This window comes from Geotrypetes seraphini, chromosome 8 (assembly GCF_902459505.1).
Source record: "Geotrypetes seraphini chromosome 8, aGeoSer1.1, whole genome shotgun sequence".
Lineage (NCBI taxonomy): Eukaryota > Metazoa > Chordata > Amphibia > Gymnophiona > Dermophiidae > Geotrypetes > Geotrypetes seraphini.
In genome coordinates, this window is record NC_047091.1 from 117,721,082 (window position 1) to 117,747,763 (window position 26,682).

Below are 26,682 nucleotides of genomic sequence, written 5' to 3' on the forward strand. Positions count from 1 at the left end.
GATCTGGTATGTTTGCCACTCTACAGTTCAGCAGAAGATGGCCCTTTTGGCTTTGCAGACCTCCTTGAATGAGTTAATTCACAGTCGCACAGTGCGATCTCTTCAGTATTTCAAATACCAATTTTATCTACATGGTAACAAGGGTGGGAAGCTTTTAGCTAATTTGGTGTGAAATTTGGAGGGGCCAACTAGGAGTTCTGCAGGTGTTCACGGAAGATGACACCTTGGTATGTACAGATAAGGAGGTAAGGTATCATTAAAGGAGGAGGACATGGGAGGTGTTCTGGAAGTTCTATCAAAAACTGTATCAAAAACTGGGTGAAACCTATCTGGAAAATATTTTGATTCCTTGGATCCCGGATTCTCAACGGCAGATGTTGAATGACTATATCGACAGATGAGGTTTCTTTGGTAATTCAATCTAGTAAACTGTGGAAAGCTCCGGGACTCAATGTACGTCTCCTTCCACCCCATGGTTCTTTAGTTTCCATAGTAGGCGTTCATGGGGTACCTTGTCAAAGGCTTTTTGGAAATCCAAGTATACGATGTCTATGAGGTCCCCTTTGTCCATTTGTTTGTTAATTCCTTCGAAGAAGTGCAATAAGTTCATTTGGCACGATCTTCCCTTGCAGAAGCCATGCTGGCTTGTTTTCATCAGTTTGTTTCTTTCTAGATGCTCATCTATGCTGTCTTTTATCAGTGCTTCCGCCATCTTTCCCGGAACTGAAGTCAGACTTACCGGTCTGTAGTTCCTCGGGTCACCTCTCGATCCTTTTTTAAAGATGGGCGTAATATTAGCTATCCTCTAATCCTCTGGGATCTCGCCTGTTTTCAGGGATAGGTTACAATCCTGCTGTAGTAGTTCCGCTATTTCTCCTTTAGTTCCTTCAAAACCCTAGGGTGGATTCTGTCCGGGCCCGGAGATTTGTCACTTTTTAATCTATCTATCTGCTTATGTACATCCTCTAGGCTTACCTCCATTGATGTTAATTTTTCTGCTTGATCTCCTGTGAAGATTTTTTCAGGTTCCGGTACGTTGGATGTTTCCTCTTTTGTAAATACTGACGAAAGGAACATGTTTAGTCTATCCGCCACTTCTTTCTCCTCATTCACCACTCCTTTCCTATCTCCGTCATCCAGGGGTCCCACTTCCTCACTTGCCGGTTGCTTCCCTTTAATATATCTGAAGAACGGTTTGAAATTTTGCGCTTCCCTGGCTAGTTTCTCTTCATATTCTCTTTTTGCTCTTCTGACTTCGAGGTGACATTCCTTTTGATGCTTCCTGTGCTCTTTCCAGTTCTCCCGTTTTGTCCTTTCTCCATTTCTGGAATTAATATTTCTTGTCTCCTATCGCTTTCTTCACTTCTTTAGTTATCCATGCCGGGTCTTTAGTTCGGTTTTTTTTGCATCCTTTTCTAAATCTGGGGATATACAGATTTTGCGCTTCGCTCACCATGTCCTTGAATAATTTTGGGTTCTGCACCTGGCATACTTTGTGCGTTTACAGTTGTATAAATCGGGACTGGCAGAATCCTCACAGTGTGAAAAATGCCAACGTGAAACAAAATCTTTTTTCATGCTTTTTGGAGTTGGCCAGTGGTTATGGTATTATGGCAATGGTTGATTCGATATCACAGGTCAACACATCATTTTCATCAGAGTTAGTGTTAGGTGGGTTTTGTAGTATTTTTTCATGCTGATTTCAAATCTGTGTTTAGTTTTTCACTAGCATGTCACATTTTTGTAATGAGGCTCATATATAATTATGAACATTATAGGATAAACGTATAAGAAGGGTTAACGACAGTTGTCTTTTTGTTTTTCTATGCTACAGACGGTGATTAATATTACTCTTTATCATGCCAAGACATTGTACTAATCATCCAGATAGTTTCTGTTATGTCTCTGGTTCATTCACGACGAAAGCATAACGTCACCCAATTACCGTAGATCTGAAGAAGATATAGAAATTGTACTTTGGCTGTCCACTGGGTGACCAGGATAAGTCCTGGCCTCCACATATCATCTGTACTAGTTGTTCCAGTGGACTTCGTGACTGGCTCAATCGATGAAAGGCAGCGATGTCATTTGCAATCCCAATGATATGGAGGGAACCGTGAGATCATATTAAAGATTGCTTCTTTGCCTTGTGAACACAAGTGGATTCTCAGCTAAAACTAAGCACAAAATTATATATCCTACTCTGGATTCTGCTATTAGGCCTGTTCGTCATGATGACTCACTGCCTGTCCCTGTACCTCCACAAGATGGACTTGCTTCTGTGGAACATGATGAGGAATGTGATGATGATGCAGCAGCTGGTTACAGTCTATTATCTGATATTGATTATGTGAATGATGAAGATTCAGAACCAGAGACCTTTATTCAAGCTGAGCTCAATGATCTTATTCGTGATCTAAATCTTTCAAAAGAAAAAGCAGAACTTCTTGCTTCAAGGCGTGATTGGTCTTGGCAGATCTTTTGAGAACCCTGGGAATTAGAGGAATTGGTGGGTAAACGTAAAGCAAGTGGTCTGTACAAGATATTAGAAATGCATCTTGGGCTATGCTGAGTTTGCAAGGCAGCTTGGAACAGAAGTGGTTGTACTTTTTGTTTTTCTAGGAGGCACACAGATCTATTACTGGAGTGCCAAATTTCCGAGTGATTCTTGGTGGAGAGACCACTCATGAGATAGAAAGCACCCGCTGAGAGAATTGGCTAAGACATTGGTTACTCCTGGTAGGTAGGTGGCATGAAGAAAAATGTTGTAAGACAGTGCTAATTATCAAATTTGAAGGGCCTCCTCACAAAGGCGAAGGGAGCCTGTTCCCCCCTGTTTGTTGATGTAATACATGTTGATAGTGCAGATTCAGATGGACAATCTTGTTTGAGAGGTGTGAAGCAAACACTTGAAGACTGTAATGAAGTATTCGAATTTCCAGTAGATTAATGTGAATAAGATCTTTCTGTTGGCGACCAAAGACCTTGAGTGCTGCACTGAGGGGTATGTGTACCCCAGCCTTTCAGTGAAGCATCTGTGGTAAGTGTGATCAGAGTCTTTGACATATGAAACAATTTTCCTTGAAAAAGGTTGTTTGGATCTATCCACCAATGCAATGCTTGACGAGTGGTTGGAGTTACCACGAGAATGGCAGACAAGGGATGGAGAGACTGATTCCATTTTGATCTGAGATTCCACTGCAGAGGACGCATGTGCGAATGGGACTGTGTGCACCGAGGCAGCCATATGGCCCAGAAGCAGAAGATGGAGGAATGATTTTGCTAGAGCTGAGGTTCTGGATAGAGAATGGCATAGTGTCAAATTTTTCCCCGAACCTGTGGGAACTCATTTTCCCATTCCATTCCAGTGAGTTATTTTCCTGTCCCTGCCCCTGTCCCATTCCTGCAAGCTCTGTCCTCATCTGCATAAGCCTCAAACACTTTAAAATCATAAGTATTCGAGGTTTGTGCGGTTAAGGCTGAGCTTACAGGAATGGGACAGGGACAGCGATAAAATTTGCAGGGATGGGGAAAAATTTGTCCCTGTGTCATTCTCTAGTTCTGGAGAGCAACCCGTTTGCTAATGATAGGATTTGGAGCTGATGTGGAAGATACGCCATGAGTGTTGGCTTATGGATGAGGTTCCTATGTATTATAAAGATTGTGTTGGCTGCAAAGTGGATTTGTCAAAGTTTATTAAAAGACACAGGGATTGCATAAAGTGTAGAGTGATTTGAAGAGATGTTGGAGCATCAATAAACCAGTCATCCAGATAAAGAAAAATTTGTATGTGCTGTCCAAGGAATGGAAAAGGTCAAAAACAGATGAAAACTGGAACAAGCACAAACAACATCAACGCAGGTGCCATAAGGCGGTAAAAGGGACTACGAGGAAAAAATAGCCAAGAAGGCGAAGAACTTCAAGCTGTTCTTTCGATATATTAAAGGGAAATGACCTGCGAAGGAAGCGGTGGGACCGTTGGATGACCATGGAATAAAGGGAGTGCTAAAGGAGGACAAAGCAATCGCTGACAAACTGAACACATTTTTTGCGTCTCTATTTATCAAAGAAGATTTACACAGCATACCGGAACCCATCAGGCTATATGCTGGAAACAAGGACGGAAAGCTCACAGGATTGAAGGTCAGTCTAGAGGAGGTGTTTAGACAGATTGATAGGCGTAAGAGCGATAAATCCCCGGGACCGGATGGCATCCATCCAAGGGTCATCAAGGAACTAAAAGGGACTATAGCTGAACTGCTTCAATTAATAGCCAATCTGTCGATCGAATTGGGAAAGATTACGGAAGACTGGAAGGTGGCAAACGTTAAATCAATCTTCAAGAAAGGTTCGAGGGGAGATCCGGGAAACTACAGACCGATGAGTCTGACTTCGGTATCGGGAAAGATGGTAGAGTCACTGATAAAGGACCGCATTATTGATCACCTTGACAGACACTGGATGATGAGGACCAGTCAGCACGGTTTTAGCAAAGGCAGATCGTGTTTGACGAATTTGCTACGCTTCTTTGAGGGAGTAAACAGACAAATAGATAAGGGCAACCTGGTAGACATTGTGTATCTGGATTTTCAGAAGGCATTTGACAAGGTTCCTCATGAACGACTACTTCGGAAAATTGCGAGCCATGGAATCGAGGGTGAAATACTCACGTGGATTAAAAACTGGCTGGAGCATAGGAAACAGCAAGTGGGGGTAAATGGGCAATACTCAGACTGGAAGAGCATCACCAGTGGGGTGCTGCAGGGCTTGGTGCTTGGACCCATGCTCTTCAACATCTTTATAAACGATCTGGACATTGGTACGATGAGTGAGGTGATTAAATTTGTGGACGATACAAAGTTATTCAGAGTAGTGAAGACACAGGAGGATTGTGAAGATCTGCAACGTGGCATAATCAGGTTCGAGGAATGGGCATCAACATGGCCGATGAGGTTCAATATGGATGAGTATAAAGTGATGCATGTAGGTAACAAAAATCTCATGCATGAATACAGGATGTTCAGAGCGGTACTTGGAGAGACCTCCCAGGAAAGAGACTTGGGAGTTCTGATCAAAAAGTCGATGAAGCCGTCCGCGCAATGTGTGGCGGCAGCGGCGGCGAAAAGGGCGAACAGAATGCTAGGAATGATAAAGAAGGGGATCACGAACAGATCGGAGAGGGTTATCATGCCGCTGTACCGGGCCATGGTGCGCCCTCACCTGGAGTACTGCATCGAGCACTGGTCGCCGTACATGAAGAAGGACACGGTACTACTCGAAAGGGTCCAGAGAAGAGCTACTAAGATGGTTAAGGGGCTGGAGGAGTTGCTGTACAGCGAAAGATTAGAGAAACTGGGCCTCTTCTCCCTCGAAGAGGAGATTGAGAAGGGACATGATCGAAGCATTCAAAGTACTGAAGGGAATAGACTTAGTAGATAAGGGCAGGTTGTTCACCCTCTCCAAGGTAGTGAGAACGAGAGGGCACCCTCTAAAATTGAAAGGGGATAGATTCCGTATGAACATAAGGAAGAGAGTGGTAGAAAGCTGGAACGCTTTGCCGGAGTCTGTCATAGGGGAAAACACTCTCCAGAGATTCAAGACAAAGTTAGACAAGTTGCTGCTGGACCAGAACGTACGCAGGTAGGGCTAGTCTCAGTTAGGGTGCTGGTCTTTGACCAGAGGGCCGCTGAGCAGACTGCTAGGCACGATGGACCCCGGGTCTGACCCAGCAGCTGCAATTCTTAGTTTCTGAAGATGTGCTGCAACTACAGCCATGCACTTTGTGAAATCTTTGGGAGCTGAAAAAAACCTGAAAGAGAGAACTTTGTATTGGTAATGATATACAATGCATAAGAAATGTTGATATTTCCAAAATGAAGGATGAATTGTAATATGTGCATAGGCGTATATGATGTAGATGGAAACCAGCCAGCTTTTGTGGAGGTTTGGGAGCATTGTAGAGAGAGATTTCATTTTGAAGGTTTTTCTGTAAATGTGATATTACATCTGAGTTGTCTTGATATTGGAAGTTCATATGTAGTAGTTGTAGGTGATGCTTGGGACATTTCTGATTGTGTTAGTTCGGTTTTATGAATAGAAGGGTTTTTATTTCTTTTTTGAAGGTTTTGTAGTCTGTGGTCTAAATCAGCAGATTGGTGAGTTGTCTGTCCAGTTTTGCTGCTCTGGTGGCCAATAGGTTGTCATACAGTTTTCTTTGTTAGACATTTTTGGTTTGCGGGTGTGTGAATATTGTGTGGGTTCTCCTGTGTCTGGTAGAGGTGGATTGAATTAGTTGATTGTTCTAGTAGGTTGGGCTGTCTCCATTTATAGCTTTAAATTGTAGGCAGTGGAATTTGAAGTGTACTCTGGCTTGTATTGGGAGCCAGTGAGAGTCGTGGTATGCCTCTGTGATATGGTTGTATTTTTTCAACGAATAGATAAGTCTTAGGGCTGTGTTTTGTATTGTTTGTAGTTGTTTTATCATGGTTGCTGGGTAGGGGAGATATAGTATGTTGCAGTAGTCTATCAGGCCTAGGATTAGTGATTGAACCACGAGTTGGAATTGTTTTCTGTCGAAGAATTTTCGGACTTGTCTTAGGTTTCTCATAGTTGTGAATGATGTTTTTATTATTTTGTTGATTTGTGGTTTAATACATTTTTCTCTCATAGGCGCTACTTAGGGTATTGGGCAGAAGGCTGCTTACTATAGCAGTAGCGTCCATAATTATACCTAGGTTGATTGCATCCATGATAGGTTTGTGTTTTACTGGAGTGATTATTGAAACGCCTAGCAGTGGTTTGAGATTGCTCTATATTGTTTTGAGCTAAAGTTTGTAAGGTAGTATCATTTTCTTTGATTTTGGAGAGGATAGCTTCAACTTTGTCTCCAAAATGATCATCATTAGCACATGGTGCATTGGCAAATTTGTCATGGATATCTTTACGTATTCCAGAAGCTCTGAGCCAAGCCATTTGACGAGCCGCAATAGCTATTGCAGCTGCTCTAACTGCAGTATCATAAGAATCAGAGGAAGTGCATATAAGATATTTAATGCACTCGTTTAAATCCTGAATAGTGGTAGGCTGATCCATTTGTTCCAGGATTTCATAGAGATATGAAATTGATGATTTGCAATCCTGGCAGATAACATTGAATTCTGAGAAATCATCTTAGCAACTGTACCCAATAGTTTATGGTCCAGGCAGAGTATTAGAGTAAGTATGAGTACTCTTTGTGCGTTTTGAAGCAGACTCTATAATTACAGAATGTTGGTGGGAGAGCTGCAATTTATTATGTCCCAAGTCATGTTGGGCTTTGTACTTAGTCTCAGTGCCTTTCAGTGCCTTTCCCTGTATGGGGAGTGGACAAAGGCTCCTGCCAAATAGCTGTTTGCTGATCAAACAAATTCTCATCGATAGGTAATGCTATGAGCGCTTTAGGAAATTTGAGATAGAGAGCTTTCAAATTCTTATCACATGGATCAGGTTTACCTGAAGTAGCCAAAGAAAGTTGTTTAGCCATCTTGTGAAGGAAAATGGGATAAGAAACATCTTCAGGATCCAAATTCTCAGAAATTGGTGGAGATGGATTGAATAAATCCCAGATGAAGGGCATTCAGGTAGAGAAGGAGTGCCCTTCTTTGAAGTAGGAGGAGCTGAAATAAAGGAAGTATGTCAGATGGCGGCTGAATAGTAGGAGACTTCTGGAGGTGGTGGATGTGGAACTTGTAGTGAAGGTTGTATAGATGGTAAAGGAGACGTTGAATGTAAGCCATAATTAAAGGCTAAAAATTGTCTCCATAATTCAGTAAATATAGGATGAGATTGTGGAGGTGTCAGATCCTTAGTAGGAATAGGAAGATGTTGTGGAGAGGCTTCACCTTGAAAAGTAGGTGGTGAAGAAGCAATGTGCTTTTGTTTACTGAGGCATTTCTTCTTAGAAGAAGAAGAGGTGAGCATCCTGAGCCAAAGAGATTGGTGAAGGCAAAGGCACTGTAGAAGTAGTAGTATAATATGTATGCTTTCCAGCATGTGCTGTGTTCTGAGATTTATAGTTTGGTGTAGAATCGTAGTGACTCGACGTTGAAGTAGAGGAGGGAGCAGGTGAAGAGCATCAGTACCCGGGAGGTGGAGGAACTTCAGTGCCGATGAGAGCTGAAGTGCTGGTACCGAGAAGACGCAGAAGATTTATTATGGGAAACTTCAGAATAGCGGCATCAATGCTCCTGCTCTGAATGCCGATGTCGAGGTGAAGGAGATCGACGTCAGTGTGTCGACATCGAATGAGGTGAATGCGCATCTAGTACCATTGGAGGACTTCCTATGGGGAAGTTAAGAAGTATCCACAGCCATCAGTACCAAGGAAAGTGGAGAGGAGGCACTTTCATTTAACTCAAGACTTGCCTTTTTAAACGGCAGGACCCCGGCTTTAAAAATGGAGACTCATCAATTTTGGTAAAAGGAGGGAGCTTTACAGCTGCTAATGCCGGTTTAATATCAATCAGATGTAAATCCACCGAAGATGGAGCAGGCTGAATGGTGGAAATGCCACTGGTATGGGCATAAGAAGCTTCATGAAGTAAAATTTTAAGTTGCTTCTCCCTCGACTTATGGGACCTCTTAGTGAGACTGGCACAAGAGGAACAGTTGGAAGCGTTGTGACTGGAGTCCAAACATTTTAAGCAGGTTTCATGTAGGTTAGTGAGCGACATCTTCGCCGAGCAGAAAGAACAGCGCTTTAAATCTGTTTTTATTCTCCATGATGAAAAGAAAGACGAAATATAAAGACAAGGGTGTTCCAGCTTCCAGCCGCTGTGGCAGTTGAAAAATAACTGACAAGATTTGAATGTTCAGACTCATTTAAGTGGGAACCTATTATATATGCTCTGAGGCCTTTTTAAAGGTCAATCTGAGTTATTTGACAAGGGCCTCTCGGCACTGTCAGCCGTGAAGTCACCCATATGTGTGGCTGTTGTCTATCCTGCTTGTTCATGGAGAACAGGAAAGCTTCAAAGCAGGCAAGGTATATGCATTGCTGCTAGTGCCAGGAACTAAAAAAAGACCACCTTTATGGTTTGACTAGAGGGGAAGAGATGCTGAACCCTAGGCTGGGGGAGTGGAGTATAGGGATAAAAAGACTTGCTGGACAATGGGAAGAAGGGAAGGGGAGACAGAGTTGGACCCAGAGTGGTGCAGAGATGCTGGATAATAGGGGGAGAGAAAATGGACTTGAGGTGGGTGAGAGAGGGAAGAGATATTGGACCTGAGGGTGGGAGAGAGGAAGATGCAGTCCTTTAATTATATGATGAATTGTGATTAAATATTTTAAGCAAAATGCGACCTTAAAACAAATCTAAAAGGTTATTTGGTTGGCATCTACCCATTGCTGGCTACATCAATCCATTTGTTGTCTATGAAGGGATTGTGAATGCTGATGAAACCCCACCCCATGGTGTATTGCTTAGCATTCTAGAAGAAACAGTGTACAGTCAGGTAGAAATATATGGGTGCTTTTAATACAGTGGCCTTTGCCATGCAGAAATAGAAGGGGGGTTGCCTCTTTTTTTTTTAAGTTTAACTAAATTTCTCTTTTATTTCAGGGCACTGTTTCTCCTCAGTAAAGGGATGGTAAGTTTTTCATTTTTCCCCCAAAATAATGGAGCATGTTCCTAGCAAAATTAATACCCAGGAGGCTTGTGAATAGAATATACATAGCCTGACTTGATAGAATCATCCATCATTTATGTAAAGTATTGCCTGTCTCTGGTAATATTGCTAGTTTGTGGCAGCATCATTCTGTTTTTTGATTTTGAACCAACTGACCTCTGATACCTGTGCTATCCAGCAACATTAGAATTTATATCAGCCATGCTCACCTGTGCTAAATTCAGAGTGAAGCTGAGGCCCATTAGACCTTCAAAAGCATCTGGCAGTGGTAGCATTTATCTTCACTAATCTGATAGGAATCCTGGTTTAAGTCTGCTCTTGAATCAGGTGGTAGCTTTCATTGAAGATGGAGAACTTTTGTTGTGCTGAAGTACCAGTGAACTAAGTGAAATATCTTATCTTGAAAAGATGCCCAATTCAATAGCAGGGTACAGCTGTCCATTTCACATCAGCACATCTCACACAATTGTAGGGAGTGAAGTATAGGCTGATGTCACTGGTGCTATCAGTGGTTGAGGTCCCTGGACAGTAACTTCTATGAGTACTCACATTGCAAAGGATAAATCACAAGATATCAGAATAGAAAATGCATAATACATTTTCTTTTCTATTTCAAGCTTCTTTTGATGGAGCGAAAATTGCAGGAGGTTCACCCTCTTCTCACACTATGTGGGCAAATTGTAGAAAACTGGCAAGGAAACCCCATCCAAAAGGAGTCGCTGAGGGTATTTTTCCTGGTACTGCAGGTGACGCATTATCTGGATGCTGGGCAGGTGGGTGCCTTTTCTTTTCTGCTTAGATATGGAGGAGGGAAAAGGGAGAGCAAAAATGGAAACCCTGATAAATGAACAAAAACTTACAGATCTCAGCAGGATTTCAAAGCACTGGGTTAGGTGAGAGGCAAGACAGTGGCATAACTGGGATTAGAAGAAAGCAGAGACTTACCTGAGGTATTAGCTGAGGTATTTCTAGTGTGTCAGACACTTTATTCCTGAACCTTCGGGTAGTCAAATCCTCTCGCAAGAATTCTTGTAGAGAGCCTCATTAGCATTCTTTTGCTCGTCCTCCAATTCCTCAGTTGTCTCTCTATATGTGAGATGGTAGGAGCCTGTCTTTTCTGCTCGTGTTTATGTTTCAATTAATTTTGGTTTTTGTTACCATTTGCAAAGTTTTTCAGTGCTGCAGAGGATCCCAATCTTGGGACATCTCTGGCTGCAGGAAAGCACAGCCATTTTTGTGGATATCTTTTGTTTCAAGAGTAAATCAAGGAAAATTTTTGTTGTTTACCTGCAAATACATCACTTTCTTTTCCAGAGATGAAAAAAAAAAAAGATTTGATATCGATATGTGAACATTTCTTAAGAAAGAACTGAATATTTCATGGGGTGTCCTAATGACTATATATGAGGAGATGAGAATTTTAATAGATGATGCCTCAGTTCGAAGATTTAGTATCAGCAATACTGGATAGGTAATACAGTGCCCAAGAATAAGAGGTGTGTGTGTGTGTAAATAAATAAATATAAATATATATATATATATATATATATATCTTAAATAATAAAATGCTAGCCGCGCATGCGCATTTGCCTCGCGTGTTCCCTGATCCCTTTTCTGTCGGGATGTGGCAAGACAAGTGCGCATGTGCGCTTATTACGTCACTGACGGAGAGCAGCGAATGCAGGAAGCGGAGTGGCCAGATAAACAAAAAAAAACAACTGAGCGAGCCGGGCCGCTGAGAAAGCGCGGGAGACCTGGCCCGGGCTGCGGACGGGTAAGGAGCTGGGGCAGTGAGCCTTCCCTGCGGCTGAAATGGAGCCTGGCCACCCTCCGCGACAGACCACAGGAGTCCGAGTCCTTTTCCGCTCACCCCCCTTCCCGCGGACCCGACTACCTTGGCGATTCAAGCAGCGTGTGCACCAGTCTTCACACGCTGCTTCGGGCCCTTCTACTTCCCTGATTTGCTCTGCCGCGTCTCTGATGATGTCATCAGGGACGTGCCAGAGTAAATCAGGGCAGTCTCAAGAAAGCATAGTCAATGTCCTTTGGGTCTAATTGACAAGGTTATCAGCATTGATGAGACAGTGGTAGATGTTCTGTGGCTGAAGAACCTGATTGGTCTGGGAAGAATATGGGCAAACTTGCTTATGGCAAAGGAAAAACACGTTGCATGTATGTGGAGCCTTGGAAGTTTCACAAGGCAATCGTGGACATTAATGTTAAGGTCATAGGTAGACAAGGAGATAAATCAGATGGATGTCTGAAGAATCCAGAAGATAAGAATTTAGACTCGGGAGGAGTTCATATTGAGTAGCATGCACCCCTCCCATCTCCCTCCCTGTGTAAGCTAGCGCTGTTCTCTAGGGTTCTAGGAGGTACAGTGGTGTTGTCCCTGAGCCATAGAGATGTCCTGGAGGAGCATAGAACAAGAGAAGTAAAGTTGATCCCACTTTAAAGACTCCACCCATAGTGGACCCCTTTGGTTAAAAATAGTGTTGCTGCAAATGTTCCATGAGACTATGAAAAGTAGATGTGGCGATCCAAATTTGATAGGTTCTAAACCCAGAGTAGATCCCTGCTCTTCCCTCTATTCAGTTTCTTGCTGTTGTGATAAATAGAGTTGGTGATGGGTAGAAGAAGTGATCCATCTTTAACAGATCTACACCCATGATGGATTCCTCTATGAAACATTTCTGGCAGTAAGAATTAGAAGAGGTGTTTCATCTTTAATAGACTCATCTGATTTACTGATCCATGTATAATGAGCAGAAGAGGACATCTAACCTTAAAAAGGCTGTATAGCCTTAGTGAACTACTCCAATTCTTCACAATAGTGCTCTCAATGTGAATTTGCACAGCAGAGAACAACCAGAAGTCTTTAGGTAGCATCTTTAACTTTGTTCCTAAAGAGCTCTTCACGAAGACATGAAATATTTGGTAAACAATCCTGAACGTGAATGTGCATGACAGAGTCCTGCAGCCATGGAAGATGTCTCATAGCAAAAGACATACCTAGTCGATGCTCTGGATGTCATACAAATGTATCAAAAGCTGATCTGGCCATAAACTTTCTGGTTTGGAGAAGGCTATGAGTAGTCTTCTGAAAACTCTAGAAGTCACCCTGGCTATGCTCTCTAGAAGCATGTCTAAAAGATTGAGCTGTTTTTTTTTTTTTTTTTTTTGGAGGAGCTATAGTCTAGAGCAGGGGTCTCAAAGTCCCTCCTTGAGGGCCGCAATCCAGTCAGGTTTTCAGGATTTCCCCAATGAATATTCATGAGATCTATGTGCATGCACTGCTTTCAATGCATATTCATTGGGAAAATCCTGAAAACCTGACTGGATTGCGGCCCTCAAGGAGGGTCTTTGAGATCCCTGGTCTAGAGGCTTCTGAAGTTTTTTTGTGGACCTAATGTTCACACAAGGAGATTGTTAAAGCCATATGCATTGAGGATTTTCAGTCCTGAAAAGATGAATGTTGTCTGTTAGTTGCGATCTGTTAGTACCGGTAGGTATATTGATGACTAGTGCCGCAGTGAGTACCAATGGAGACAGTGGAGGCACCGGTGCCATTTGATGTAGTTGAGTCACAGAAATAGCAACAGTACCGAGGTAAAAATGAGAATCGGTACTGGTATTGGTACCAATGGAGTTCAAAGAGCACAAAGTGAGCATCAAACTCTGAAGCTATTTAAGCTGGGTCGTTACCGAGTAGATTGAGAGGGCATCAAGGCCACTTCATTGCAATTGCAGGTCCATCCTTACAACGTACAGTTACAACTGCATACAGTGAAGTGGATGCACTGGTACCGTGTGCCATGCAGGCAGTACCATAGGTGCAACAGGGTGTCAAAGCACTGGTAACTCCAAGAAGAGGCACACCAGAATGACAGCCTGCGTCAATAAATGATGGCGTCGATGAGAAGCATGGATCAAGTGACTCTATGCTGATAATGCCTGATGCTGTGATGATATTGATGTTGATGTCCACCAGTACCAATAGGGATCGGTACCGCATAGAAATCCAAGTTGCTGGGTACCTGACACCAGGTCTAATAATATAATCTTCAAAAAATAAATATGAAGGAGCAAAAACAAAACATTTTATTGATTGTTGGAGTGTGTTGGGTTGTTTTTTTTATTTTAAGCCCTGGAAGATCGGGAACAGTTCCAGCTGGAAAGGGAAAAAAGTACAAAGTACCACAGATCGAGTAAAAAGTAGGCTGAAAAGCAGTCAACGCAGTCGGTAGGGGCAAAAGCTTTAAAATTGCCTATAGGCCCCAATGTTGGACATAAATTTGTTTGGAAATAAAAGGTTTATTCTTCTGAGCCTTATTTAGACAAAGGAAAAGATGGTTTAGAGTTTTTGAAATTATTAGAGGGACCTAAAATTCCTGAATGTATAAAAAGAAGTTTAGAAGAGCCTATATCACTAAAAGAATTACAAACAGCTTTGAAGTCCCTTAGAGTTGGATCCGCTCCAGGTAGTGATGGTTTTACAAGTTTTTTCAAAATACCCTGTTGCCTTATTTATTAAATTTATATCAGACTCAACTAAATAAGGGTTGTATCACAGGCACTATGGCAGAATCTTTAACTATAGTTTTGCCAAAGCCAAATAAAGATCCCACTTTGGTTTCAAATTACAGGCCTATTTCTTTAATAAATGTAGATGGTAAACTTTTAGCTAAGACATTGGCTTTATGCTTGGCTAAAGCTCTCCCTTTTATTATAGGTATGCACCAAACAGGATTTGTTGCTCAGAGACATTCCTCTAATAATACTAGATTGGCTTTTCATATATTGTATTTAACAAAAGCCATGAAAGATCCGGCCTTTTCTATGTCCTTAGATGCAGAAAAGGCCTTTGATCAAGTAGAATGGACCTTCATGTATCAAGCAATGGAATGGTTTGGTATAGGTTCAGGATTTATACAAATGATTCAAATGTTGTATAGCTCCCCTGTTGCTAGGTTTTATATTAATAATAATTTTTCAGAACGCTTTAGTTTGCAGAGGGGGGTTAGACAGGGCTGTCCTCTATCTCCTTTACTTTTCGATATTGTTTTGGAACCCTTGTTATTAGCTATTCAGCAAGCGAGGGAGATACAGGGTATTCCTTATTCAGATCGAGAATATAAAGTATCTGCATATGCAGATGATATTCTGCTTCATTTGAGAAATCCAGAAACAACCATTCCATGTTTACTTGATTTGATAGTGAAATTTGGAAAATTTTCAGGATATAAGATAAATTGGAGTAAATCAGAAGTTCTTCCACTAAATGTACACTGTACAAAAGGTTTATTTGATTCATTTTCTTTTGTATGGAAGGAAGATGGACTAAAATATTTAGGAATTTGGATAAAAAATACACTGGATGATACAATGAAAGTAAATGAAAAATCTTTATTACAGAAGGTAACAGAAATGTGTGAGCAATGGAATCCTTTACATTTATCTTAGTGGGGGAGAGTACAAACTGTTAAAATGATGATCTTACCTGTGGTTTGTTACCAAATGGGAATGATACCAGTTTTTTTCCAGGGGTCTTTTTACAAAAAGTTAAATAGTATTCTAACAAAATTTATTTGGCTGGGTAAAATTGCTAGAATTGCTTTAGTGTCTTTACAAAAGCCAATTATGGAGGGAGGGGTAAATTTTCCTAATTTTTTAGGTATCATCAAGCCTATATTATGTGCCAAGGTATGTATTGGGTCCTCCCAGAGCCCATTGAAAATATCCCAGATTGGATATGGTTGGAATGGCGACTCATGTTTCCTCTGCAACTTTGCCATGTTCTTAGTATCAAATGCCTAGGTTATATAAAGAAAATAGAATATTAGTTGATACATGGAAAACTTTAAGATATGTAAATAGTCTAACTCCTATTCCAATACATAAATCAACAAATCAAACGATTTGGCTAAACTCCAAGATTCAAATTGGCGGTTTTAAAATCATCTGGAAGCATTGGATGATGGCAGGCATACGTACATTGGAAGATGTATTATCTAATGGTAAGCTGCTTGAGTTTTCACAGTTGCAACATAAATTTGGTCTTGGTAAATCACAAAGTTTTAGATGATTGCAATTGAAGCAGGCCATTCAGGCGGGGTTCCCTGAATGGAGAAATCTCAATAATCAATATAGCTTGGAATTCTTATGCTTTCAGGTAGATTTCATGGGACACCAGGCCGCACAGTAGTATAAATTGATATCTAGATTTGTAAATCAAAAACTGGTCTTTGGGACATTTGGAGCATTGAGATCAAGCATCAAATTACAGCGTCTCAAGTTCTTTTGTCCCCTCTCAGACCTTTTTCTGGACTCTCCAACTGGGAAGCTGGAAAAAGCAGTCAAAGTCCTATCAACAGTGCAAATGCTGCTGGATTTGGAAGCCATAGAGTCTGTACCAGAGGAAGACTTGGGCTCCAGCAGATACTCAGTATACTTCATAGTGCCCAAAAGAGGCTCAGAAGACTGAGGCTGATTCTAGACTTCAAGGTGGTAAATGTGGATCTCAAGATACCCCGTTTCTGGATGAAGAAGGTGTGGTCAGTAATTGCTTCAGTGGCACCTGGAGAATTCCTTGCCTCACTGGATTTAACGGAGGCCTATCTGCACATTCCCATTTTTCCAGAACACAGGAAGCTTTTGCATTTCCATGTGCTAGAGCAGTGGTCTCAAACTCAAACCCTTTGCAGGGCCACATTTTGGATTTGTAGGTTCTTGGAGGGCCTCAGAAAAAATATTTTATGCCTTATTAAAGAAATGACAATTTTGCCTGAGGTAAAACTCTTTATAGTTTACTAGCTGATGGCCCGGCGTTGCACGGGTATTTAATTATAGCAATAACACTGTAAATGGATTCAAATAAAGATACTTTATAGCGGTGAATGAAATTATTTTTTTACAGCTTTATAAAAAGTACAATATTCAAATTATAATGTGAAATATTTGACAAAATGAATACAATACAACTAACACAAAACTTGATTATAAACAACATTTTTAGTTTCACCTCCAGGAGCAAGAACATATAAATTCTTGGGTGAACCCACCCTTGAGCAAGCAACATAGAGTTGTCCATGGGAAAAACAGGGGGATCTTATATCCACTCCACAGTATGTAATAGTCTGTCCCTGTGATTTGTTGATTGTGATAGAGAATGCAAGTCTCACTGGAATTTGCAATCTCTTAAACTGAAAAGGAAGATGTGTTGGAATAAGTGATATCCGCGGGATAAATACGGTTTCACCTTGTCCCTGTCCCGAACAAAAGTTTCAGTATTGATTTAAAACAACTAAAAATGTGGAAACTCAGGTTGAAAAGAAACTCCATGCAGGTTTTTCCCGGTTCAGAATGGAACCTGTGTTCCTAGTTCAGCATATGTGAGTACTCATGTAATGTAATAACATTATGAACTGGGGTGCATGAAGGAAACAGTTACAAACACAGTTAGAACATACAAACTCTATATGTATGGTGTCCGTGGTAGAATAGTAACGATGTCCCTAGTGGTTATAGTGCGTTAAAAAGTGTTTTATAGTTGGAATTACTGTGAGAATGGCAGCTTTTTACATTTTTTCCATTGACATGAATGGGTGAAATCTGATTTTCTGTTTGTAGCTCCGCCCACGTGTGCAGGTGGGCCGCGAGACCCCCAGAACATATCACCCCAGGTAGTGAGGGATCTGCATACCAAGTTTCGTTCAAATCGGGCAAGCCGTTTTTGCGTTGGCAGCTTTTTACATTTTTTCCATTGACATGAATGGGTGAAATCTGATTTTCTGTTTGTAGCTCCGCCCACGTGTGCAGGTGGGCCGCGAGACCCCCAGAGTATATCACCCCAGGTAGTGAGGGATCTGCATACCAAGTTTCGTTCAAATCGAGCAAGCCGTTTTTGCGTTGGCAGCTTTTTATATTTTATCCATTGACATGAATGGGTGAAATCTGATTTTCTGTTTGTAGCTCCGCCCATGTGTGCAGGTGGGCCATGAGACCCCCAGAACATATCACCCCAGGTAGTGAGGGATCTGCATACCAAGTTTCGTTCAAATCGGACAAGCCGTTTTTGCGTTGGCAGCTTTTTACATTTTTTTCCATTGACATGAATGGGTGAAATCTGATTTTCTGTTTGTAGCTCCGCCCACGTGTGCAGGTGGGCCGCGAGACCCCCAGAACATATCACCCCAGGTAGTGAGGAATCTGCATACCAAGTTTCGTTCAAATCGGGCAAGCCGTTTTTGAATTACTGTGAGAATGGCAGCTTTTTACATTTTTTCCATTGACATGAATGGGTGAAATCTGATTTTCTGTTTGTAGCTCCGCCCACGTGTGCAGGTAGGCCGCGAGACCCCCAGAACATATCACCCCAGGTAGTGAGGGATCTGCATACCAAGTTTCGTTAAAATCGGTCAAGCCGGTTTTGAATTACTGTGAGAATGGCAGCTTTTTACATTTTTTCCATTGACATGAATGGGTGAAATCTGATTTTCTGTTTGTAGCTCCGCCCACGTGTGCAGGTGGGCCGTGAGACCCCCAGAACATATCACCCCAGGTAGTGAGGGATCTGCATACCAAGTTTCGTTCAAATCGGGTAAGCCGTTTTTGCGTTGGCAGCTTTTTACATTTTTTCCATTGACATGAATGGGTGAAATCTGATTTTCTGTTTGTAGCTCCGCCCACGTGTGCAGGTGGGCCGCGAGACCCCCAGAGCATATCACCCCAGGTAGTGAGGGATCTGCATACCAAGTTTCGTTCAAATCGGTCAAGCCGTTTTTGCGTGATCGCGGCACATACACACACACATACATACACACATACCTCCGATTTTATATATACAGATAAATCGTTCCTTTTGGCTAAGTCTTAATAATATTGTAATTTATAGCTAAAGAGAAATATGATCAAGAAACTGTTTTATTTTACTTCAAATATTCAAAATAGTACCTGGCGGGCCACATGTGATCCCCAGGCCGTGAGTTTGAGACCACAGTGCTAGAGCAACACTTCTAGTTCACAGTCTTACCCTTTGAACTGGCCAAAGCACCACCAACCTTCACCAAGGTAGTAGTTGTAGCTCACCTGCACAGAACAGGTATACAAGTACATCCGTATCTGGATGATTGGCAGATAAAAGCCCAGTTCGAAGCCGAAGACAGGCTGGCAGTTCAAAGAGTGATTCAGCTGTTGCAGAAGTTGGACTGGGTGGTCAACTTTTGGAAAAGACATCTGGAGTCGACACAGATCTTGGGGTAACTGGGAGTCTGGTTTGACACAAGGGAGAACAGATTTCCTCCTGAAAGTCCGCAGAGAGAAGCCATAGAGCCCGCAGGTAGATGTTCTCACATGTGGGTGACATTATCCATGGAGCCCCTGGCATGGACAGTGAAAAAGTCCACCGGCACTTTAAGAATTCAAACCTTTAATACTGCCCGCACTGCGCATTCGCGAGTATCTTCTTGCCCGACGCCAACCCGCAAGGTCATCAGTTCTGTGCCCAAGTGAAGAAGCCAACTAGGGGAGGTGGGTGGTATGTGAGAATATATGCCAGCTGTCTCCAGATAACACCTGTTACAGTAAGTGACTGCTTTATCCTAGGACAAGCAGGCAGCATATTCTCACATGTGGGACTCCCTAGCTCCAATAAAAGGGATGAAGGGAAAGTTGGGTTCCAAGAATTTAGAAAAATTTGAGTTGCCTCATAAGGCCTAAAGTCTGATTTGAGAGCGCGGAGGCAAGGGAAGAAACATAAATAAAGGAACTCCATACTGTACTAGAGGTAAACGGAGAATTCCGAGAAAACCTATATGCATGGAGATTGAAAAATAATAAATGACTTCCTAAAGTCAGTTGAATCCAAATATATGCGATGGAGACATTAAAAAGATTCAAAAACCAAATAAGTGAGACTACTGGCTAATGCATCTATATGGAGCAGCCAACCCAATGAGCAGTTGAAACTAGTCCTATCCTAAAGTAGATACAAATGAAAAAGGGAAAGGAATTTCGTAATCAAACAAAAGCATGACTTTCTTGAAAAGAATAGCTTCAGAGGATAAAAAAAGAGGAACTATCTTAGAAAAGCCAATGGAACGACATGGCTTACTGTGTAGAAAAACAACCTCCTGATAAAATATTTGTAATACTAGTCTTTAAGCCTGTTATATTAACGGATGCTAGAATAGATGTATGTGTCTGTCTTTCTTTCTCTTTCTCTCTGCTTGGCCGCTTTCTGTCTGTCTTTCTCTCTCTATCCTTGGCTGTCCACCACCACCCCTTGCCTGTTCCCCCTGTTCAGCAGCAGCCCTTCTCCCCTCCTTTTACCTCCCCCTATCTAACAACACCTCTTCCTTGCTCCCCCTGTCCAGCAGCAGCCCTTCTCCCTTCCTTTTACTTCCCCCCTATCTAACAGCACCTCTTCCCTGTTCCCCCTGTCCAGCAGTAGGCCTCTTTGCCTGTTATCTTCCCCCTGTCCAGTAGCACCTCTTCCCTGCACCCCCTGTCTAACAGCACCTCTTCCCTGCTCCCCCTGTCCAGCAGTAGGCCTCTTTGCTTGTTATCTTCCCCCCTGTCCAGTAGCACCTCTTCCCTGCTCCCCCTGTCCAGCATTAGGCCTCCCTGCCTGTTATCTTCCCCCCTGTCCAGTAGCACCTCTTCCCTGCTCCCCCTGTTCAGCAGCAGGCCTCCCTGCCTGTTATCTTTCCCCCTGTCCAGTAGTACCTCTTCCCTGCTCCCCCTGTCTAACAGCACCTCTTCCCTGCTCCCCCTGTCCAGCAGTAGGCCTCCCTGCCTGTTACTTCCCCCCTGTCCAGCAGCACCTATTCCCTGCTCCCCCTGTCCAGCAGTAGGCTTCCCTGCCTGTTACTTCCCCCCCCCCTGTCCAGCAGCACCCTTTACCTGCTCTTCCTGGTTGTTCGTGTCTGCCCCGAAGAAAGAGAGAGAGAGAGCAATCTGCAATCAAAAAAATCCTGCTGAGGATCGTGGCTGGCTGTAGCGAACCTCGCAGGTGCTGTGCACCTCGGTAGCACGTTCCCTCTGAAGCAATACGGTGCATCAGAGAGAACATGCTACTGGGGTGCAGAACGGCCTGCGAGGTTTGCTACAGCCGGCCGCGATCCTCAGTAGGCTTTTTAGAAGAGGAGGGCAGACAGAAGAGCCCTTCGGTGGACTGGAGGGAGGACTGCCGCTCAATGCCTGGAGGAGCTGGAGAGCAGGGACGTCCATGCTATCTGCCAATAGCGCGCATGCGTACTCCTGCCTGCCACGGACATATGGATCACGGATCACGCAGGTAGAAGTGCGCATGCGCGCTTAGGGTTTTATTATTATAGATTATTATTCTGTAACTATTCACGATGGCTGAAAAAGTAACGTAATAAGCCCTAAAATGTGAAAATCAGAAACAGCAAGGGGAAGCATATTATCAAAACAATATGCTAGTAAGCATGAAAACTCAAAGAAAGGAAAGTGTGAACAAATTTGTTTAATTTTGTAAAAACCAAAAAGTTGGGGGGTTTTTTGATTGATGGTTGGGTGTTTTTTTTGTTTTTGTTTTTAAGTCTCAAGAGGAGGAGCATAGTTGGGATAGAACACCACTAAAAGAAAAAAAGATCTGAAAGCATATGTCTAGAAGGAAAGTAGATGAACTTTCAAAACTACTGTCCCCTGGTAACAGTTTGTTAGAAACATGGGAATCAAAATATATAAAATTTTACCCAGGTAAAATAAGAAAAAATAGAAACGAGTCTAGATAGATGTGGTCCCAAGTATAAGTGCCACATGAAACACAAGTACCTAACAAGATGACAGGAAAACCAAAGTAACAAATCCGTGTTATTGAACTCCTGTACCCTCTTACTTTAATATAGAAGAGGAAACTTGGGTAACCTGAATGTAAGGAGATACCGTTGAGTGTGACCTAACTAAACAAAAAAAGGCAACGTGCCTGCAGAGTTAAGGTGCTGAATAGAATCTTAGGAAGCAATAGAGATACTTCTAGAAAAGTGGTCACCAACCTCAGAAAACAGGGAGGAAATGGCAGCCTCACTGTTTTTTCATGAGGAAAACTCAATGTTTTCTTGTGTGTGTTTTTTTTGTGTGAGGAAAAAACTTCACGGAGAAGTATGCAAAGGAAAAGTAGAATCAAAAGCATAATCCCAGAGGACCAGCAAGAACTAACAGACTCAAAATAAAATTTTGTGTGTGAATTTTAGAAATAGAACCCAGAGAAAGTATGCCAGAACATTTCCCACACTCAAACCCATTGAAGGAACTACGAGTAGAATGAAAAGCACACTGGCAGAAAAAATCAAACAGACCAACCACTCTGCTCCTCCCCAGTAGCCCTTAACTCGATCACATAAGGCCATCAACCATGAAACATATATATATATATATATATTTATTTATTATATGCAAAAACCTCCAGGTCACTTAAAATGATTCCAATAGTGGATCAAGATTACAGGCTTTCGGTACCACCGTGGAGGAGTTCTGAGTCTTCTCAAGAGAAATAGAGAAAATTGCAAAACAGTAATGAGTCTCACAAAGATGTGACTGTATTGTTTTGCTACTTGTTTTGTTATGTTCTATTTCTATCATTTAAATTTCTCCAGAATTCTATTGTTCAACGGTTCCTCCTTCTGCATCTATTCCTTTCTCTCCTTTCTTCTACCTTTCCAAAGTATTTAGATCAATGCAGTCCTGTTAGAATGTTTATTTTTTATTTTTTCCTCTATCTCTACTTTTCACTTCTTTTATTACTCTCCAGGTACTTTAGCTAGATTGTGAGCCTTCGGGACAGAAAGGGAATTTTTAAGTACCTTTCTTATTTATAATTTTAATGTATATTTTCTGTAAACCGCTTAGAACCTAACGGATTAGCGGTATATAAGAAATAAATTACATTACATTAACAGGAATGAATATACTATTGTTAAAGAGAGGTAAAAAGGTGACCTAGAAATAGTCTAGAGGTCATAACATGTTAGACAAAATCCCAGCATACTGTAGAGAAGTGTAACAAGTAGAACAGTAACGAGCTAAATAAAGATCACTATAAGACCAAAGGACCTATAGGACCTATAGGATCACTATAGGACCAAAGGACAAAGGTACGGCTTGATTTCAGTACTAGAACAATACTCAATGGTACTATATGATGCTATAAAAATTTGCATATGCTAAATTGCACCTGAGCATAACCATTTTCTTTGCCCAGAGATTGAAACTGAAAGATATGAAGGTGACTTGTATAGAATGCAGAGCAGGAACAGGTCTAGAATTTCTTATCTGTTTGAATTTGGGTAGTGAACACTGATGTTCGAACATAGAACCCTCTAACTTTAGACCGTGCACTGAAACCTTTGGTCCAGAAACTCTGTTTAAGATAAACTAGAGTAAAATGAAAAACATCCTAAAAAAGGATGTAGTGGCCTCCTCCTCCCCTACAGCCACTCCCAAACCTCCGGAATCCTTTAGAATAAAAAAGTAGATGGAGTAAAGGGTGTTGTGGATAATGTCCATGAAACAATAGGAGAAACACATATAGGGAACATAAGAATATCCTTACTGGGTCAAGACCGATGGTCTATCAAGCCCAGTAGCCCGTTCTCACGGTGGCCAATCCAGGTCACTAGTACCTGGCCAAAACCCAAGGAGTAGTAATATTCCATGCTACTGATACAGGGCAAGCAGTGGCTTCCCCCATGTCTTTCTCAATAACAGACTATGGCCTCCAGGAAAGTACTGTATAAACATTGATGGTATAGTGAAGGCATGCTTCAGTAAAAAAGTGGTTGATCCTGCTTTTAGAAGATAAAGCAGAAAACCATTCTGCTTCAGTAGTTAATATAGAGAAAGAGAATGTCCACTGATAGTGCTTAAGCACAAAAATAAACACTGCTTGTCGTCATTTTACTTTTTTTTTCTTTTTAAAACATGGTAAGAAATCTAACTTAACAAGCTCTATACCCATGTTAGATTCCCTGACTAGTCTTTTTGTGTGATCACGTCAGACAACAGGAAAAAGACCACCTTACAGGCTCTACACCCATGGTGGATTCCTGTTACAGTATCCTGATGAAAAATCATTGATGTTGATGTAGAATCTCGGTTTGATGTCTTTTGGACCCATACTGACACCCCAAGATAAGCAGTGATGCCATCTGTGACAAAACATCAATTTCCCTTTTTATTCAAGTTTGCACAGCGGAGTCCTTAAGAAATAAAGTTCAAAGACTTCTGGACATTAAGAAACTTGAGCTGGAATGCTGTGCCATGGCTAAAGGCAATTTCAAATTTTTGTTAAGCTTTTGGTGCTCCGTATGAAAAACCGATGCCTTGACGCAGAGTCTCAAAGTAAAGAAGAAGAACAGTGTTTCGCAACAACGTTTGGATGAAGAAAGTTGATGCTCTGAAGAACGTTGACACTTTGATGAATTGCCTCAATGATTTGAGGATGATCTTAAATGCATCAGTTCAGAATCTCGATGAGATGAAGTACGTTGATACCTCGATGCAGGATTTTTTTTTTTTTTTTTTAAATGCAGACATACAATGATGCTCAATGCTCTGATGAAGATGATTGCTGACGTTTGGATCAGGAGTGTCATGTCCTCTGGAAACAGACCAACGCTCTGAAGATGAACATCGACGATAACTTGAAGAATAGAGGCTGAAAAGAAACCGCTGTCTTTGGTACTGCTCTGATGAAACACTCCCTCAAACAACAACTAATGCTCTGTCAAGATTAAGTAGGTCATAATCGATAAAAACGATGTGAAGCAATCTGCATAAAGTCATTGACCTTGGAACCAATATCCTGCACTGAGACTCAGCGGGTATCAATGGGTGTCGGGGGTAGAAGACCACAAAGAGGATACACTCCCAATAGGAGATACAAAATGCACAGAAGGAGACATCGGTGTTGAAGTGGAGGCACTGCACTTCAAAACAATAACCTGTATCGATATTCATCGATGAAGAGGGGGCACCATGACCATGTAAGATCAAGTGGTATTGAAGGAGCCACAGGTGTCGAAGCGTGAGTGCCTGAAAAGGCGATGCGATTCAGAAATGACAACTTGTATCACCTAGAAAGCCATGCATCAAATGGACTTGATGCTTAATTGGCAGGGTACTGTCCACTGTGATGCATCTGCGTCGACGTGGTAGAAACATCAGTTATAGAAAGGCATGCATCAACTAGACTATGCTGCTTAGCCACTGATGCAAGAAGATGGAGGTATCAATGTATACCGGTACTGGTAAGTCCCACTTGTTGAAAGTCCAACTCCAGACCTATATGTTGAAATAAAGAAACAAAAGAAGAAAACTTTTTGACATTAATCAATAGTATTTATCTTTTACTAATCTATAGTGCCGGAGTCAGATTCAATCGGAGAGGGCGAGCCAAGTTACAGTAGAAACAAAGCTGAAAATCCATAGTTGATCATGGTATGAAGTAAGGATGGAACTTTGTGTGAAGGCCATTGAAGATCAGAAGAAGGGTCATTGAACTTCGAAAGAAGAAACTTGAATACTTAAAAAAGGTAATTAAAAAATTTAAACAGGAAGGCAACTCAGTGGAGAAATGAGATATGTCGTCTTCATTCTACGGAAAATGAAAAACTGACGCACTCGCGGACTGGCACTCGTGCATGCACGGTGCGGGCAGTATTAAAGCTTTGAATTCTTAAAGTGCCAGTGCACATTTTCACTGTCTGTGCTGGGGCTCTGTGAATGACATCATCCACATGTAAGAATATGCTGCCTGCTTGTCCTAGGATAACCACTCATCCAGATGTAGCCAGGTTTTTTCCGTCCTCTGGTGTAACAACCTTTTCCAGCATGAAATCTTAATCTGGACCTACGAGCACTAGCTAGAGCGCCCTTTGAAACCTCTAGGATAAGCTTCTCTGATGGATTTTACAATCAAAATGGTGTTTTTGGAGGTGATGCCTGCAGTTCTGAAGCTCATCGGGCTGAAGTAATCATCATGCAGAGATCCCTTCCTCAGAATTTCAGATTCAGGCGTGATCTTATATACAATTCCATCTTTCTTACTGAAAGTGGTTTCCAGCTTTCACATCTATCAAGAAGTAAGATTGCCTGCTTTTACTCTCTCGGGATCGAGAAAGAGTGATAAGTTACTGAAATTGTTGAATGTGTACAGAGTATTGCTGCAGTATCTGGAGGTTACAAACAAATTTCAACTGATCATCTTTTCATACTGGTGGGGCCTGCCTGTAAAGGCTGGCCAGACTCAAAAGTGACCATTTCAAGGCGGATCCGTATAGCCATTCCTTCAGCCTATATCGGAAGTGGAAAGGTACCGCCTATAATCTGTCAAGACACTAGAAGCGTAACTTCCTGATAGGTGGCATCTTCAGTGGTGTCTTCGGAAGAAATCTGTAGAGCAGCCACATGGTCCTTTTTCCATATGTTCACGAAGTTTTACAGGATGGATGTACACTTCCTCCTCCATATTCGCGAATTCCATATCTACGGATTCACTTATTCGTGGTTTTTAAACAAAAAAAAAACCTTTTTCATTTTTCAGGATATTTTAAGCCCTGTAAGCCCCCCATAAGCCTTACCTGGTGGTCTAGCTGGTTTTTGGGGCAGAAGCGATCTTCCCAAGCTCCTGCCCTGTGCAGATCGCTCATAGGAAATGGCTCGAGAGACTATGGGAGCTCAAGGCAGCCATTTCCTGTGAGTGATCTGCATGGGGCAGGAGCGTGGGAAGATCGCTCCTGCCCTGAAAACGTGCTAGACCACCAAGTAAGGCTTTCATTGCTTAAAATAGCCAGGGGAAGCGGGGGTTAGGGGCAGAACCGGCTTGAATATTATTCACGGGCCGGCTCTGCCCCTAACCCCCACAAATACGGAGGGGGAAGTGTAGCGGCTAAAATGGACTCCGTATTCGAGTCATCTGAATTGTCACCAGGTTCATCTGCCCTGCCCTAGAACTCTCCCTCCTTCCTCCGCCCGACGCCGTGCAAGCAGGAG

General features: G+C 42.1%; 1 protein-coding gene across 2 annotated transcripts in view; it reads left to right on the forward strand.

Annotated features, from left to right (window-relative positions):
• Positions 1-26,682, forward strand: part of MAU2 (MAU2 sister chromatid cohesion factor) — a 119,862-nt gene that overhangs the window by 42,423 nt on the left and 50,757 nt on the right. For both annotated transcript variants that reach the window (XM_033954093.1, XM_033954092.1), the window contains exons 6-7: positions 9,600-9,627; positions 10,284-10,439. In XM_033954093.1, coding sequence (XP_033809984.1) covers positions 9,600-9,627; positions 10,284-10,439 — 184 coding nt within the window. The remainder of the gene's footprint in view (positions 1-9,599; positions 9,628-10,283; positions 10,440-26,682) is intronic.